The 18,597-nt window shown below is 37.1% G+C and overlaps 1 protein-coding gene across 7 annotated transcripts in view; it reads right to left on the reverse strand.

Annotated features, from left to right (window-relative positions):
- Positions 1–3,098: 3,098 nt before the first annotated feature.
- Positions 3,099–18,597, reverse strand: part of SNX13 (sorting nexin 13) — a 115,466-nt gene continuing 99,967 nt past the window's right edge. For all 7 annotated transcript variants that reach the window (XM_070726517.1, XM_070726515.1, XM_070726519.1 and 4 more), the window contains 5 exons: positions 13,691–13,762; positions 9,144–9,289; positions 6,826–6,894; positions 5,263–5,375; positions 3,099–4,967 (listed from right to left, as the gene is read on the reverse strand). In XM_070726517.1, coding sequence (XP_070582618.1) covers positions 4,720–4,967; positions 5,263–5,375; positions 6,826–6,894; positions 9,144–9,289; positions 13,691–13,762 — 648 coding nt within the window. In that variant the 3' untranslated portion in view covers positions 3,099–4,719. The remainder of the gene's footprint in view (positions 4,968–5,262; positions 5,376–6,825; positions 6,895–9,143; positions 9,290–13,690; positions 13,763–18,597) is intronic.

Here is an 18,597-nt window from a genome sequence, read left to right on the forward strand (position 1 = left end):
TATATTTAGATATATGAATTTAGGAATTGCTGATCTGTTTTAATAAAGTTAGAAGTATTGATTATAATAAGATAGATGATACTGTAGGTGATACTGATTTGGATTAATGCATAAATGGAATTGAATTTAGAATTGTTGGGGAGATTAATGTTAATGATTTTTAATTAATTGAAAATAGAGAATATTTAGAATTTTTTCCTTTTTTTTCTTTTCTCAAATTGACTGAAATTTAAGATTAATAATTAAGTAAGAAATGTAGATAAGTATTAATGTCTAAATGTTAGGTGGGTTGAAATAATTTTTAAATGTGCTATTTAGAGGGGGGAAAGAAGTCTGAAATTCGTATATATTTCTGTTTTGTTTTTAATTTTCTTTTGTTAACATCTGATTGGCTATACAAGGTTTTATTGGTTTATAGAAAAATATATAAAGAAAGAAGGAAGCACTTTGGCATAATGGTTAATAAGTTAGAAATATAATTGGTGTTGTATTTTTTGAAGGACCATTAAGGAGGGAATTTAATAAAAAGAAAATGTAACTGGATGACAAAATTAGAAAAAAAACTTTTGCAACTCTTTTGATGATTGATATTAGTTACTAACAAAATACCGCATTCTATTCATGGAAAATTAATGACACACTGTATTGTTTGAATGTATGTTGAGAGAAAAAAAAGAAAATCCCCCCCCCCCCAAAAGTCCTTCCTTCCTCTGTCCCTCCGGGGATGGGACTTTTTGCCTCTGCCAGTTGGATGAAGCTCTTTCTTCCGCAGCAGCTGATCGGCCGCTGCATTATCTCCCTCTCCCAAAAGCCCCTAGCTATTGGTCCCAGCCCTTTCGTCACAAAAGTCCACATTCAGCCACAGCCTTTTGGCCACATGGGACAGTTCAGCACCATCCAATCAGAATGGTCCTAACAAAATGCTACTTTGGGAAGGAAAGAATGGGACAGTTCGTCTCCTCTTGAGTTATCCTTCCCTGATTGCAGAGAGAGAGAGAGGTCCGTTCATGCTGTGGACATCTAGATGATCCCATGCCTGTTTCACCCCCTCCTCTGTTCATGTGGAGAGTCCACAAAGTGTGGGGGGAGGGGGGGGAAAGAGTTGGAGTGCTAATGATCCCTCCCTCTTTGCAGAGAGAGAGGTCCATTCATGCTATGGGCATTTAGACGATCCCATGCCCTTTTCACCCCCTCCTCTGTTCATGTGGAGAGCTTCATCCAACTAGCGGAGGCAAAATATCCTAAACCCATCCCTCCATTCATTTCATTCTTCCTCCTTCCTTGTTCCCTCAATTTTTCTTTCCTTCCTTCCTTCCCTCCCCCTCTCCTTCCTCTCCACTTCTTTCCCTCCCTCTCTCTCTTTCCCTTTTCCCTCTCTCTCTCTTTTCCCTCTCTCTCATTCTTTCCCTCCAGGTCTCTCTCATTTATGTGTATTTCCTCCCTCTTCCCCTTCTCTCTGTCATTTGTTTCTCCTCCCTTTTTGCTCTCATTTCTCTCACCTTAATTTCGGGCGGGGGGTGCAGCTGTGGTGACAGGCAAAGAGCCGTTTTCTTGCCTCTGGGAGCGGGAGGCTGAGCATGAGCTTTAAAAAGAAAGGCTGAGGGAGGCCGAGGCAAGAGCTCTGGTTTGGGCAGCGCTGTCACCGAGCAACAGGAGCGATCGCCCCCTTTCCCCCACAGGATAAACACACACATACTCCTGTGGCGCTGCCCAAACCGGAACTCTTGCCTCACCCTCCCTCCACCTTTCTCTTTAAAGCTCACAGTGCAGTGCTTAGCTCCCCACCGGCATATGGCAGGGCGCAGAAGTTCGCCCTGAGGCAGATTAGCTGTTGGGTGGGAGAAACAGTGCTGGCTCCAGTGCGCGGGGGTGGAAAACCCCACGCTTTGCCTGTGCGGCCACAGATAGCAGGCGGGCCGGTCACAGACAGCGGGCAGGCTGGATACGGCCCAGGTCTGTCCTAGAGGCACCACCCTGGCTCTAGGGGCTGCCACAAAGAAGAAGGGGTCAATTTATTTTCTAAACACCAGAAGGTCAGACAAGCAACAATGGATGGAAACTAATCAAAGAGAGGAGCAATCTGGAATTAAGGAGAAACTTCTTAGCAGTAAGAACAATTAATAAGTAGAACAGCTTGCCTTCAGAAGCTGCAGGAGCTTTATCACTGAAGGGGTTTTTTGTTTTTTGTTTAATGGCTGGACAGCAACCTATTTGAAAATTTTTAGGATCTCCTGTTTGAGAAGATCTTCAAGATCTTTTCCAGCTCTTATTCAGATTGATTGATTGATTATATATTCAAATGAATTTGAAATTGTTGGAGTGTTTCTAGATACCAAACAGTCCCAGCACTCAAAACCACTGCTGTGAAAAATAAAGCTTATGAGGAAAAAAAACAGCTAAAGGATCTTTGCTTGCCATTTAAAAGGTAATATATTTCATGTCTATCACTATTTATAGTAAGTGTAATTGAACTACAAGTCCACATAAGCTTGTGTATGTTTATTCTAAATAACTGTCATATTTAGTATATTTGCCAAAATAAATGATTTCTAAATACAGTGTTCCCTCAATTTTTGCGGGGGATGTGTTCCGAGACCGCCCGCGAATGTCGAATTTCCCCGAAGTAGAGATTCGGAAGTAAATACACTATTTTTGGCTATGAACAGTATCCCAAGCCTTCCCTTAACACTTTAAACCCCTAAATTACAATTTCCTATTCCCTTAGCAACTATTTAGATTATTACTCACCATGTTTATTTATTAAAGTTTATTTAAAAAAATGTTTTTTAAAGGCAGACAAAAGTTTGGCAATGACATATGACGTCATCGGGCGGGAAAAACCATGGTATAGGGGGAAAAAACGTAAAGTATTTTTTAATTAATATTTTTGAAAAACCGTGGTATAGATGTTCCGCGAAGTTCGAACCCGCGAAAATCGAGGGAACGCTGTATAGTTAAACCATAATTTGTTCTTTTAGCAGATATCACATCCATTACTAGGAGATAGAATTTAACTGTTATTATTAGAAATACATTGTTGTTACCTCATACATTGTAAATTTATTACACAAGGCAAATAAATAGGTCAAATGCAAATATTTCTTGTTTATGCTTTATTAGTGTACTTTTTTCTCAAGTTCTTCATTGGACAAACATAATGGAAACTCCAAATATAAATTTAGAGTTTTCAGCTGTTCAGAACAAGGGAGAGTATGGCATTCCATTTACCCATATTTTTCTTTAAAGAAAAGCATATAGATAGAACCATTAGGCACGCAGTTGACACATACTATACAATTTTTTGCACGTGTCACTTATATATCTTCTACATGTTGATGTGCTCTTTAGATTTTGCTCCTTGAAAAATAAGAACTATGCTTTTTTGAGCATGGAAAAGATCTTCAAGGAGTGACAAACCAGACTTTTAAAACAAGTCCTTAGATAAGCCAACACAGCAGCAATAACTGAATATTATACATTGTTAATATAGTTTACCCTTGATCTCAAAACCTTAAAAATGTTTTTACAAGTACTGTAATCAAATACACATGCATTACATGAAAATATTGCACTAAAGTTAGAATTGAGAGTGGAGTTCATTTTTTTTAATTATTACACTTTCTGGTAGCATTAAAATTGTTTAATTGTAACAACACCAGAGGCATAAGCTTGAGGATGAACTATATGAATATTCAACCTTACTATCTATTGTCTTAAATTAAGGCTAAATGCATTTGTTGGACAATGGCACATTTATTTTCAGAGGCAAATTATAGCATTCTCAGGCTGGGATGTGTGTGACTAATTATGTGCAGAAATAGTGTAAATTGTGTGAATGCTTTAAAAGGTATGGGCTACAGTGCAAGTAATGTCAATGGATGTGAGTTAATTATAATAATAAATTATAATAATTTATTATTATAGGGTGATGTATATAACATGCTACCTCTTGTAGGCTCATTAAATACAGGTGACAAAACATTGTGATGTAGTAACTATTAACATAAAAGGCATTTTATGTTTCCTTAATGCAAAGGTTTACTGGCTAAGAAATAAATTTGTAAAATCAACTATTGAGACTCATCCTAAAACTACAGATGATATTTCTGTATAAGAGATACATTCTATTTTACTGACTGAGATTTGTCCATTTGTATTTTAGATCTGGGATACTCTACAATAATTATTTTAAGTTCAAGTAAGAAATCAAAGGATAGTTCTAATTTGTCTCCCATTGGGCTTCCTGTGTCTGATTGGTCTATATAGATTCTGTTGCCCACCACTTTAAAAATCAACTGCCAGGAATACAAGGACATTTAGAGGTCAAATATACCTGTTGAGAGGATGAAAGTTTAAACTTCAAGGGTAATTTAAAAGACCCAATATTCCTTCAGTTAAAATGCAAAGAACACCAGAATAATAGGATCATATACTGGTATTCTATTTTTCTATGTAAAATAATTTTGTTTTTTTCAAAAAAATAGAAACATTTATGTATTTAAATCTCATTATAATTTGTATAGCCAAACTATTTTTTTCTTTTCATTAAGATACGGGAAAAGAGAAAACCAAAAAATTTATAAAGGTCAATTGTTATCTATATTTAGAAGCATGTATTAATGATCTAATATAAGATTTTAAAAGAGTGGTGTGAATAACAGCATGAGTTTTAAGCCCCAGAGAACATAGCCAGTTGGGCAAATTTTACAGTAGAGAGTGTCACCTTTTTTGTAAATAAGGCGATTGTGTAGATTGTAGTTTATGTTTATATACTTGCATCTGCTTTGAACGTGAATGCAATTTTTTGAAGAGGTCATGGAATCCATACTCTGAAAATAAGGTTTCCAAGAAGCCCTCCAGAAAAACATACACCATTCTTTTATTTAGCTGAGTATGCTGGAACATTTCAAAGACTCGGAGAATGCCTTTTCTTGTTGTCTCAGCACCAAGGATATGCTTCAATTCATCTAGAGAAACCACAAAACAAACTTCAATAGATGCTTTATCTTCATTTTCACATATAGATTAATTGAATGACCTCTGATTATAAATTATTAAAATACTGTTTAAAATGGATTCCGTAAAAAGTTTAATACTACATTCAAGAAAGATTACTTTCTTTAATACAAATATTATTTCTCAACTTGTTTTATAAAAACATCATTTATATGAAGGAAAAACAAGACTGTATTTAGTTATTACATTTGATGGCATTTCCTATTTCTGTTCAAGAAAGTAATTAGTTTAATAAATTCCACATACCAGGCATTACTCCCAGCAGTTTTGTTTTTGCAGCAATTCGTGTTCGCATTCTGATTGCATTATCTCTATGTGGAACAGTTTCAGCTAAAATGCCATTTGGCCAAAAAGCATCTCTAGAAACACACAAGTCTACTTATTAAAATGATTATCATTTTAGAATTACAATATCTAAAAATAGTGCTGTTACCAAATACATCTTGTCTATGACAGTTTGCATGAAATAAAAACATAGCCCTTGAATGATTTTTTTTCTTGAAAATGTATGTGTATTATCAGATTAAGCTTTTCAGTGATTTACTGAATTTATAATGTCTTTGACATTTACACATATGACTAAGCTCCAGCTTATAAGGTGGGGCCCAATGAAACAATATTAAGCTTAGGAAACAGTAAAATCTAGCTAGGTGGTATATGCACAGTTACACACACATTCTCATTTAGTGATTATGTTTCTTTCCAATGACTTGTTGTTTAACACATAACTGTGCGAAAGAAACTATAAAGATCATTGTTTGTTGCCATCTCATTTCAGAAAAAATTCTGCACTTATAGTATCCTGTATGTGACATTTCCTCCCATTTTTGCCTCCTCACAGGTAGATGAATTGGTTAAACAAGCTGGGTCAGTGATGGTGAACCTATGGCACAGGTGCCACAGGTGGCATGCGAAGCCATATCTGCTGACATGCGAGCTGTTATCCTAGCTCATCTCCAATGTGCATGTGTGTGCCAGCCAACTGATTTTTGGCTTGCCTGGAGGCTGTGGGAGGGCATTTTTGGCTTCCGGAGAGTCTCCGGAGGGATGTGGGAAGGCTTTTTTGACTCTGGAGCCTGGGGAGGGCAAAAAACAGGCCTACTGGGCCCACCAAAGGTTGGGAAATGGGCTGTTTTAGGTCTCCAGAGGGCCTTTGGAGGGGCGGGGAGGCCATTTTCGCCACCCTCAGGCATTGAATTATGGGTATGGGCACTTGCACATGTGTAATAGCACATACACACGTGCTTTCGGCACTCAAAGAAAAAAAGATTTGCCATCACTGAAGTAGGTATTTCTGAGCTTCCTTTTTCAGCAGCATAGTGTTTCTCTAAAAAGCACTATCTTCAAATTAGCAAACTAAGTTTTATGACCTTAACCGATAGAAACTTCTGGCTAGTTGCTGCTATTGTTCCGAAACTAGCCAGACATTGATTAGTTTTACAGTGAAGGCTTTGGTAGACAGGTACCAGAAATTTAGTGGTATACATTAGTCAGAAAATCATGTTTAAATTACTGTATTTGTAAATGTTGCATTTGTGAATTTGTTAAACAAGGTAGTTACTAAATGAGGAGTGATTGTACAGCTATTCCATATAACCAGAAGCAAAAGCTTTGAATTTTTACTGCAGAGGGTTTTTATACCTTTTTTTCTTTTTGTATTCATTTACAAACCAGTTACTTCCTACAAAGTAAATCTTTTCATAAATGGCTAATAATATCTTAAGCCTTAGTAAGCTTAGTGAAGAAAAAATTATCTTGCAATCACTGAAATTAATTTTAAGGGAACCTGTCCCTGTTTTAAAGACCTACCTAAACCGTTTAACTGCATCTGCTACTTGTTCAGGAGATGTCATCCAATCAACATGATCAACTATTTTTCTGGAAAAAAAAATATTTCTGAATTAATCTATTTGAAATAACTATTTTCTTTTATATATCTGTATCCAAACTAAATTATTTGAACCTGGTTTCCATTAAAGCCACAAGAATATCCACGAATGAATCCAACCTACTTCACAATAATTTAAAAAAATCCTTATGACAAGGAATCAAAAATATAGCAATAGCGAAAAGAAGAGAAAAGAAGTATATTCTCCATTTATATTTATCTTTGTCAGATACATAGCCCCTCTAGTAACAAATTTATTGCTGATACAATTGCTACAGTATTTTTACATTTTGCGAATATGCTGGCTGAAAACAAATATTTGCACAGTATCCAGACTACATAAAGCTCCTATGAAGTCTCTGTGGTTTATTAATGTCACATAATTCCTTAGAATTAGAAACAGCTAATCCTAATATTTATGATGAAACTTTAATTTAATGATAATTTCACTCCAGGTTTCCCATCTAAATGCAACCAGCAAGATAGAGAGATAGGGCACAAATTGCTATTTTAGTTTTATTAAGTAGATAAGAGAGACTGGAACATAATAAGCAATTAAACCTCAGCTTCTGTTTCTAACAAGAAAGCAGAGCATTTATTTATGTATTTGTTTACTCAAAAGATGGTGCAGTAGATTTCTAGAGCGTATTCAATTACTCATGCCCTAGTTCAGTGATGGCACATGGAGCCATATCTGCTGGCACACAAGCCATTGCCCTAGCTCAGCTACAACATGCATATGCTTATCAGCCAGATGATTTTTGGTTCATGCAGAGGCTCTGGGAGGACATTTTCGGCCTCCAGGGGTCCAGAAAGCCTCTAGAACTTGGGGTGCGCAAAAAAATCGGGAAATGGAGGAGCAGGAGAGCGGGACGGGGTGGGGCAGCATGGGGGGGTGATGGCTCAGGTATACAGAGGGAATTAATTATGGATGTGACCACTCGTGCATGTCCAATAGCACATGTGCGGCCTCTTTCATCACCCGAAGAAAGAAAGGTTTACCATTGCTGCACTAGTCTTTTTTTTAAAAAGAGTATCATAATACAGTGTTCCCTCGATTTTCGTGGGTTCGAACTTCGCAAATAGCCTATACCACGGTTTTTAAAAAAATATTAATTAAAAAATACTTCACGGTTTTTTTTCTATACCACGGTTTTTCCCGCCCGATGACATCATACGTCATCGCCAAACTAATAATTTTTGAAAATAAATAACAAAAAAATTAATGATTGTTCATAAATAATTATGTTTATAAATATCAGGATCACTAAGTGACTTATTCAATGGTGAGTACCAGTAATAATGGCGAGTAAATGGTTGTTAAGGGAATGGGAAATGGTAATTTAGGGGTTTAAAGTGTTAAGGGAAGGCTTGTGATACTGTCCATAGCCAAAAATGGTGTATTTACTTCCGTATCTCTATTTCGCGAAAATTCAACTTTCGCGGGCGGTCTCAGAACGCATCCCCCGCGAAAATCGAGGAAATACTGTATAGTCTACAGTTGCTCTTGAAGAAGTTTTACAAAAATGCAGCACTCAGACAGTGATTGATGAAATCTAAGGGTATCCTCAATGCTTTGAGAATTGCACTATTTGCTACTCATTTCTGGCTATAATTAAAAGTTATTTAAAGCCCTATGTCATCGTGATCACCTTCTTCTATATCTATCTGCATGCCCAGCAGACAAAATATTATCAACTAGGTCCTATCCACACAAGGATGTCATCTGATAGGTTCTTTTAAAAAGGAATTTTTAGAAGTTTTTCTATTCGTTAGAACTTCCCCCATGCAGATATTTGGTCAGCTTCATCTTTTCTTGGTGCTAGATATAAGAAGCACCAAGGAAAGATGAAGCAATTTTCTTCTTTATTTTCCTTCAAGAATTCCTGACAACACCAAGAAAGTACAGTTTATTTGTTTCCACTTTAAAATAATATATTATGTAGTCTATTTAAAAAGATATTTAAATCCTTAGGAATAACCAAACTACAATATTAATGTATTACTCTTATACTAAACGTTTTCATTAAGAGTATTTGGTTCGTTACAATGGTCATAAAAATGATAAGCCTTTTTTTCAGTGCTATTGTAACTTCAAATGGTCACTAAATGCTGCTGTAAGTTGAGGACTACTTGTACAGCTATATTTATATAATTGATATTTAAAAGTAGGAGCATAGATTTGTATATATTCCACTAATGAACATATTTTTAAGAATGAGGAAATGAAAGTAAGTACTTATTTATTGTATATCCATGCATTGCTCTAATAAGCTGCTGAAGCAAATTTTTGATATTCCGCCGTAGCCACTGATTTCTCTCCTTCAGATCGAATATTTCATCCATGAGTAGCAGCATTATTTTAAGAGGTACATTGTCTTCTACCTAATAAAATATAATGGAGTACTGACTGTTTAAGGGCAAAAAGAAATACTTAAACAATATTAAATTTCTAGTTTATTAAAATGTTTATTAATACTAGAATTCTTGTATTCAAGCAAGTATATCCAGTAATATTTATACTTGAAAATAGAAATAATCCCTAGTTGATTTAGCATAGTGATTCTCAACCTTCCTAATGCCGTGACTTGTTAATACAGTTCTTCATGTTGTGGTGACCACCAACCATAAAATAATAAAATTATTAGGAAACTCAGGGATTGGTTCTAACTTACCTTGCTGCTGGTTCACTTCTTCCTGCGCTGTGCAGCTGTGTTTTATGGGCGCACGTGCGCTTTAAATTAAAGAAAAAACAGAAACAAGATAGCAACGCATGTGCGGTGCCAGAAATTTGGCTTCTGTGCATGCTCAGAAGTTCCCATGGTACAGACATATTTTTTTGCAGTAGTCTATTTGCATATGGGTAGACCTGCCTGGAAACTGATAGAGGAGCGGTGTCTCAGTTCCTAAGACTATTGAAATATGTGTTTTCCAATGGTCTTAGGCAACACCGGTGAAAGGATCGTTCGACTCCCAAAGGGGTCGCAATCCACAGGTTTAGAACCACTGATCTAGCAGATAATGACACAAAAATGAGATAATTTTCCATGTTTTCTTTCCGAAGATTCTTATGATACTGTAAGGCTACTGTTGTAGAATACTGTAGTGACAAAGACATTACAGACAAAAAATTAACAATCGCTCTTAATTTTCATGAAAAAATAGCTTTCCTTCGATTTATGCATACAGAGGACTACTAGACGAGGCTTTAAGACCTGGTTAATTAGAAGTACAATTTTATTAGTATGTAAATTTTGTACGCCCTTCCTTACAATGAACTCCAGCACAGGAAAGTTCACCACTTGATCTAACCTAGGAAAAGAATTGAGCAATGTAAGATTCTGCTCTGTTTTCACACTCTCCTATTGAACATTGTAACGTCTCATTTTGTTGACATAGCCAGAATGTTTGTTCTTTTTCAATAGAAGTTGTTATTCTTTTGCTTTTTCATCAAACCATTTTGTCTTACTGAATCCATAGATTTTTTTTAATTCACACAGTATTGGAGCAAATGATATGCTACACTACGTTATACATTGTTTGACAGCAGATTTTATGAATGGAGTGGAAGCATAAAGAATCAAAACATTTATAGATAGAAAATGTTACTGCATTTAGTAATAGTTCACCTATATTTCTATCAATATCTCTGAAAAATAATGAAATACAACACAATTCAAAATATGTCTTGAAAATAAATGAGGGAGCTAAATAACTTCTCTGAATATCCCATGGCTTTGCAATTATCTTCTGGAATTTATTACTTTGCTCATCACCTTTAAAGAGCACAGCACTGTGGCATATTGCAAATTGAATCTGCAGTATCAAAATGCTTTAGAAATGTTAACTTCAGACAATTCTTTGTTAGCATTCTGATGGCCCTTTACATATTATTTTTACAAATCTAAAAAGAATTTTCTGAACCATTAAAATGCACAATAGATTGTGAAATGCTATAATACAAATCCAATACAATAAGCATCAATCAATATGACAAATATAGTACTGTATACCATTATTTCATTACCATTATAATATGGTATACCATATTAAACCAATATATCATTAATTAAGAAATAAATATACCAATAATGATGTCAGCACATAGAAAATTACATAGTTCAAAATTAATCTAAACATACTATGTAGATAAATCTACAGTGTTAAAAACAACAACATACAAACTAATAAACATATAAAGTTTCTTGGAAGAAGTAAGGATATTTGACAATGTCACAGTCACAGTAAGGAAACAGAAATACCAATTGGAATGCTTTGATGTGGCAAGTAAAAAATGTAAAGTATAGAACAGGTGCAGATACCTGAACCATGACAAATGTATCCATAATCACTGATAACCTTGAATTTGTATTCTTAATAAGATAAAATGTCTTTTCAATTTATTTAATATATTTGGCATTTGGGAAAGTAGATGATCACAGATTTAGAATATTTATTAGCTAAAGTATCATAGTAAGTAATGAAAAATAATCAATTGCTAGTAGGTTATAAACACCCTGAAAATGCTTCTTTTGTAGAGTTATGCAAGTCAAAATTTAAAAAAATGCTCAAGCAGTTCTGCATGCCTATCACAGACCATTTTAAATCTGAGCCAATGATCTGTTTTGTTTTAGAAAACACAACCAATCCACAAGAAGAAAGAATCACAGTCTACAAATGTAACCATTCCCCACTGATTAAAAGGGGTTGTCATAAATTTCTCTCTGTATGTCAAATAATGCAGATAATCCACATTATCTATATACATTAACTATAACTACAACTACAGTGAACCCTCGATCATCGCGAGGGTTCCGTTCCAGGACCTCACGCGATGATCGATTTTTAGCGAAGTAGCGGTGCGGAAGTAAAAACACCATCTGCGCTTGCGCAGATGGTGTTTTTGCTTCCACTGCCGCCCGCCCTTCGCCCGCCCACCCCGTTGCTCGCGCCCGCCCACCCCATTGCTCACGCTGTTGCTGGGGCCGCTTCCCAGCTGGGGAGCCGAGCTAGGGAGTCCCGACCGCCCGCGCGTTGCTGGGGAAAGCGCGCGCGCTTGGGGAATCCCTAGCTCCGCTCCCCAGCTGGGAAGCGGAGCTAGGGATTCCCCAAGCGCGCGCGCTTTCCCCAGCAACGCGCGCGCGGTCGGGACTCCCTAGCTCGGCTCCCCAGCTGGGGAGCGAGCTGCGATGTCCCCAAGCGCGCGGGCACCGCCCGCCCGCCCACGCTGTTGCTGGGGCCGCTTCCCAGCTGGGGAGCCGAGCTAGGGAGTCCGGACCGCGCGCGCGTTGCTGGGGAAAGCGCGCGCGCTTGGGGAATCCCTAGCTCCGCTCCCCAGCTGGGAAGAAAACATTTTTTCTGCTGATATTTGTTTTTATATGTTATTATGTTTTCATCTAGGGCAGTGGTAACCAATCAGTAGTCCATGAAGCACTAGTGGCCTACGAAAAAATGTTGGTGGCCCGCAATGCAACCGAGAAGAGAAGCTGCTCCGGGATGTCCAATGGGACAGTCCTATGATTAGAACTCTGGAAAATGAGACTGAACAGGCAGCTCGTGATGGGACTGGAAATCACCACCATAGAGGGTCGTACATGCAACACTGAAGGTAGTACAACGTGCACAGAGTAGTGCAGCCTTCACCGGCCAGAATGAGGTAATGGTGCTGTTGCGGCAAGCAGGGTCGGTGCAGGTGGACTGAAACAACGGGTGTCAGCAACCCGCGGCTTTGGTTCTTCTGCTGTGGCTCCATTGGCTAAGCCCACCAGTGGCACGCCCCTCCCCTCCCAATCACTCCTCATCTGGCCTGAGAAAATAAGAGTGGGGATGGAGACTCGCTCTATATTCCAGAGCGAGAGCAAAGCACCCCTGTACTTGCTTCATCTCTTGCTAGCTCTCCCAGGTGTTCTTCTGACCCTTTTTGGTGCTGTGCGCACTTCGGACGCCTTGTACAGCATGGTTTAAGTTTCACAATGGGGGGAGATGGCATCCCTTCCTATTCATGGAGCAGATTATGATGCAGAGCATTAGCTGCAGCTGGATTGGGTAGATTGTGTATCTCCTTGAGTGACTGAGTTGCGTCCAGCACCAACGAAGGATAAAGAAACTCCCGCAAGAACCAGAAAACACCAGAGAATGAGAAAGAGAAAGACAGAGACAGAAAGAAGAGACAGGCACACAGAGAGAAACAGAGACAGAGATGAGAGAGAAAAATGGATAGAGAGAGATGCGTACGCCTTTGTGTGTGTGAGAGAGATGAGATAAAAAGAGAGACAAAGGAAGATGAAAGAGAGAAAGGGAGAAAGAGAGAAATGTGTTTGAGAGACAGAGATGAAACAGAAAGGGAAAGAGTTAGAGAGAGAGAGAGAAAGAAAGAAAGAAAGAAAGAAAGAAAGAGAGAGAGAGAGAGAGACAAAGAGGGAGAGAGAGGAATTAATATTAGTGACCCGCGGGATTTAAAATTATGAATTTAGTGGTCCCTGAGGTCCAAAAGTTTGGTGACTCCTCATCTAGGACACAATGGTGATGGACTCTGAGTTTCTCTTTGTGAAGTAACTGCCTTGCTAAAATGGACAGCTTTCACAATTGAAAGTATTTTTCTAAGAGTCCAATATAGTCATAAGGATTTGAAATTAAAAAAAACACCTGTTCATGCACAACAAGAATTGATAAAATGATTAGATCATAATGAAAGGTTGGATATATTTCAATAAATAAAAAGACTACAATTAGCTATTTTGTAATTAAGATTGCTTTCTGTTGAAACTAATCAAACAATTAACTCACATTATCATCTAGGTGTGCTGAAACCCGACAGTGTTTAGGATCAACATATGTCTTCTGCATTAAAGGAGGCTCCTAAATATTCCAGATAGGGAAAAGAAGTTATAAAAGACAGAATCATTTAAAAATACAGGATAACAAAATGTAATTCGAATTGTATTTTGTAACAGACTTATATATATGTTAAAAACTCTTACTTATATGTGGCTTAGTTAAATCAAAGTTAATAAAAATCACAATTTAAAATATATTGATTCTCTGTAGTCAGATGATAATCATCTACATTTTTATACTTATTAATGTATAACAGTATATAGAACATATAAATAAAATTGAATTCACCAATTCATATATCAGTACAATCTCATATAGCATATGACATTAAACAATGTTTTTAAAACTTAAATCAATGTAATATTGACATCAATTACATAATATGTTTTCATTTTAGTGCAGTTTATCCCATAATAACTTATGCAAATGTAATTTGTAGTTAATGAAACCTGTATTTGTGAATTTACAAATCTTATTTTTAATCAATATAACAGGAGAAAAATGAAAACATATTCAATTGCAATTAGTATCTCTCTTCCTTTTTATTTAATCATTTAAATGTATTCATTCAAATATTTACATAATTTTTAAAAAGAAAGATACATTCATATGTGCAGAGCAGAGGTAGGTTAGCAATGACAAGGCCAAATGGAATAAGTATATTTTATTCAGAAATAGGTAAACGATTGATGAAAGCAAGACTATTGGGAAAATGAAAGAAAACAAATGGCTTCAGGTATGTCCCATCCAGCAATTTTAGTATAGATCGGAATTGTGTATATCTAGCCTGTCTAACCATTCTCTAAGTATGCAGTACTGCAAAGACAGATTACATGAAAATATGTTACAGCAGGAAAGGAGGTTTGAAATAAACCCAGGATAATTTACCATATTTTGGGAGTATAAGACGCACCGGAGTACAAGACGCACCTTAGTTTTTAGGGAAATGGGGAAAAGAATATGCTTACCAGATATTCATCTGGCTAGCATCCTTAATCTGGTCAGTTTCAGCACATTATTTTATTCCCCAGTTAGGGCTTTAAAAAAACCTTATTTGGAGACAGTAACAATAAAAGAGCTTGCATATAAGTATAAGTATAAGCTGGGAACATTGTTAGAACCTGATTAGGGCTGGAAAGAAAAATTCTGAGCAAGTAGAGCAATGAAAATAAACTGCAAAGACTTAAGGCTTGGAAAATATTCTTCACAGAGTATAACAATGAAAGATCTTGCAAGCCAGTAAGAGCTAGGAATATTGTTCGAACCTGGTTAGGGCTGGAAAGAAACATTCCCGGCAAGTAGAACAATAAAAAACCCCTACAAAGACAGGGTTTGGAAAACATTATTATGTTTGGAAGCACATAGACAAAACGTCCACATATTATATCTGTATCTATACATAGTGTTAATACTATGAGTATAACTAGTTGGGTGCTACAATATGTAATTAACCAACAGTGTATGTTTGATACTGTTTCTTTAAGAGTAATGATTTCGTTGGCCATAAGAGGGAGCTAGCAGCATTTCCTCTTGGGGGAGAATTATTGTAGAATTGCTGTGTGTAGAGAACTGTGTGTTCTGATCTCAGTTTGTATTTGTACATGATTGATTAATATCTCTGACTTGGATTGTTACTGATTATTCTATTGGATATATTTATACTTAAATTGGATTGGTCTGGATTACTGGCTGGCTATCTACTGCTACCACATTTACTCTTTATAGTTTTGTTTTAGAAATATTGTACATAATCTTTGACATGCTAACATATAGTACAAACATTTCATTCTAATATATATAAATATTTATAAAACATTTAAAAGTTTTAACTTAACTCAGAAGCTGTTATAAAAATATAATTAGCAATGCTTATAATCTAAATGTGATAATTTATTTATTTATTACATTTATTTCTCACCCAACTTGTATCGAAATGAGATTTTTACACAACAAAGCTGCTCCCTATATGTAGTTGATTAGTTGCTTTGAAAATAAGCATGCTGCTCCAAAGCAGCAGAAATTATTTAATAATTTATCTATATGCTGTTTGTTCCTACAATGCACAATAATCACCAAACTAAAACATGTTTATTTTCAAAATAATAAACTTACAAATGAAATAAACCATATAAGAAATCAAAGCTATGTTGTAAAAAAATCTGCCAAATTCAACCAGTGGTTCCTCTACTTAAGAACGTAATTTGTTCCGTGACCAGGTTCTTAAATAGAAAAGTTTGTGAGTAGAAGCAATTTTTCCCATAGGAATCAATGTAAAAGCAAATAATGCGTGCAAACCCATTAGGAAAGAAATAAAAACTTGGAATTTGGGTGGGGGGAGGAGGAGGAAGAAGAGGCGGAGAAGAGTCGTTGCCGAAGGAAGAAGGTGAGGTGAGGGGAATGAAAAAAATCCAAAACTTTAAGGCTTATGGGGCGAGGAGCACGCGCCTCCCATACACCCGCCGCGAGGCTGCCTCCCATACACTGCGCCAGAGAGAAACCCAGGGAGAATGGCAGGAAACTGGCTGAGCCTTCGTGCCACTCTTAAATTTCCTGGGAAATTTTTCCGGGCTTGGGTTCTTAAGTAGAAAATGGTTCTTAAGAAGAGGTAAAAAAAATCTTAAACACCCGGTTCTTATCTAGAAAAGTTCTTAAGTAGAGGCGTTCTTAGGTAGAGGTACCACTGTACTTCAGTCACAGAGTGCCCTATGCCTGGTTTAGTTTAATTGCTCTCATAAACACAGAGAGGAAATTCTGTAGAAATTCTCAGTCATCCAGGTCATGCAGATTAGAGCTGAAGAACATTTCTTGAATAAGAACAAAAATGTCTTCAAAACAAAACAAAACAAAACAAGAAAGTCCAGTTGCCTCCTAAAAAAGCACCTTCGGGATAGAATGAAATGTAGATAATTTTCCATGAGGAAAAGTTCCAAATATAGGAACAGCCATGTAAAAATACCCATTTTCAAGTTTCTGTTAAATGGCTTTTTTATGTAGACAGGATATGAAGAATCTAACGCTACTTGACCTGGCTGGATGGGCAAATAAATATAGGATATAGGATTCCTCAGATCACTATGTCTATAGCTATGCAGGGCTTTAACAAATAGACAACAAAAACCTGATTTGTATCCATGAAGTTTCTGATTGCCTGAGTAGTCACATTTTATGTCAATGTAGTTGTGGAAAGCTTTTCAAGAGTAACCACATTTAGACTGTATTAGAGTAATCCAAATGTAAGGTAAGTAAGGCTTACAAGGTGCGTTCCAAAAATAATGCAATTGAATTTCCCATGCCGCTCCTAATGGTGAGTGGGACCGAAGCACTTGGAGTGGGGGGGGGACGCTAAGTTTTGCCGCAAAACCTGTCTCAGTGCTCTCCAAACTGTGGAAGCGCCAGGACGTCAGTTATTGTAAACCTCTGCATGCCGACCGTGTCATGAAAAAACCAACCAAGCGGAAATTTCAAGTGAACTTTTGCAATGTACAGAAATTGAACCTGATTATTTGGACAATGTCATCACTGGTGATGAAACCTGGGTTTTTTAATATGACCCAGAAACAAATCGCCAAAGTTCTGAGTGGCACACCGACCAGTCCCCCAAGCCCAAAAGGCAAGAATGAGCAAATCAAAATGAAAACAATGCTCATTGTCTTTTTCGACAGAGAAGGAGTGGTCCATAAGGAGTTTGTTCCTCAAGGACAGACAGTTAACGCTGTCTAATACGTGGATGCGCTGGAAAGATTCTGAAAAAGGGTTATAAGGATGAGAAAAGACATCTCCGCTACCTGTCAACTCCATCATGACAACGCACCTTGCCACAACGCGCTATGAGTCCACGAGTTCCTGGCCAAACACCAGGAGCCAACGGTGCCCTTGTCACGCTGTAAATTGACAGCCTCCAAAGACATTGAGAAACATCCAGTAGTTAGATAGTTAACTCTGTTTATTAATGTAGCTCCTCCTTTGTGATGTAACCTGTTTGCTCACATCCTCCTCCTTGAAGGAAGAAGAAGGTCTCTAGCTTTAGAGAATCTCCATTACGCATTATCTTCATTAACAATGTAGATGTGCCATTTTATGTCTCTTCAGACAAACTTTATTTTTTCTACTTTTTCTAATAAAAGTTTAGTTCATTCGAACATGCTCTGTCTGTACTTTAATAGCCATCTCCTCCGGAAGGTCCTGGTTCAGTCCTAGCAGGCTGAACACCTTGCAAAGGTAAGGGCCCTATAGATCCAACAGCCCTATCCCCCCTATAGTCCTGACGTCTCCCCAGAAGACTTCTTTTTGTTCCCTTGGATTGAGGCAGCCCTAAAAGGAACTCATTTTTCATCCATAGAAGATATCAAATCAGCTGTGATGAAGACCTTGCAAGAGGTCCCTGAAGACGCCTTCCAGGGCGCATAGCAGTCATGGCAAAGTCGCTGGGAAAATGTGTAGAGGCCCAAGGACAGGAGTTTGAAGAATTGTAAGTGTTTGTGCAAATCTTTTCAATAAATTGCTTTTTTAAAAAAATTGCACCCTGTAGATGACTCACCTTCCATCTGGATTAATCTAATACAGGGTACATGGGGTTGAAAAGCTTTCAACAACTACATTTTCATAAAATTTATTTATTTATTCATTCATTATTCATTCATTCATTCAATCAATCAGTCAATCGAACAAATATAAGATTGTAAGTAGGAACATACGTAGTAAGTAAAGGAACATAAGTAGTAAGTAATGATAAAAGAAGACAATAGGACAGGGACTGTAGGCACAATGGTGTGCTATGCACACCCCTTAGAAAAGGTGAGAGGTTAACTGTAGACAATCTAAGGTTAAAGATTTGGGGGTTTGGGGAAGAAACCATA

This window comes from Erythrolamprus reginae, chromosome Z, assembly GCF_031021105.1.
Source record: "Erythrolamprus reginae isolate rEryReg1 chromosome Z, rEryReg1.hap1, whole genome shotgun sequence".
Classification (NCBI taxonomy): domain Eukaryota; kingdom Metazoa; phylum Chordata; class Lepidosauria; order Squamata; family Dipsadidae; genus Erythrolamprus; species Erythrolamprus reginae.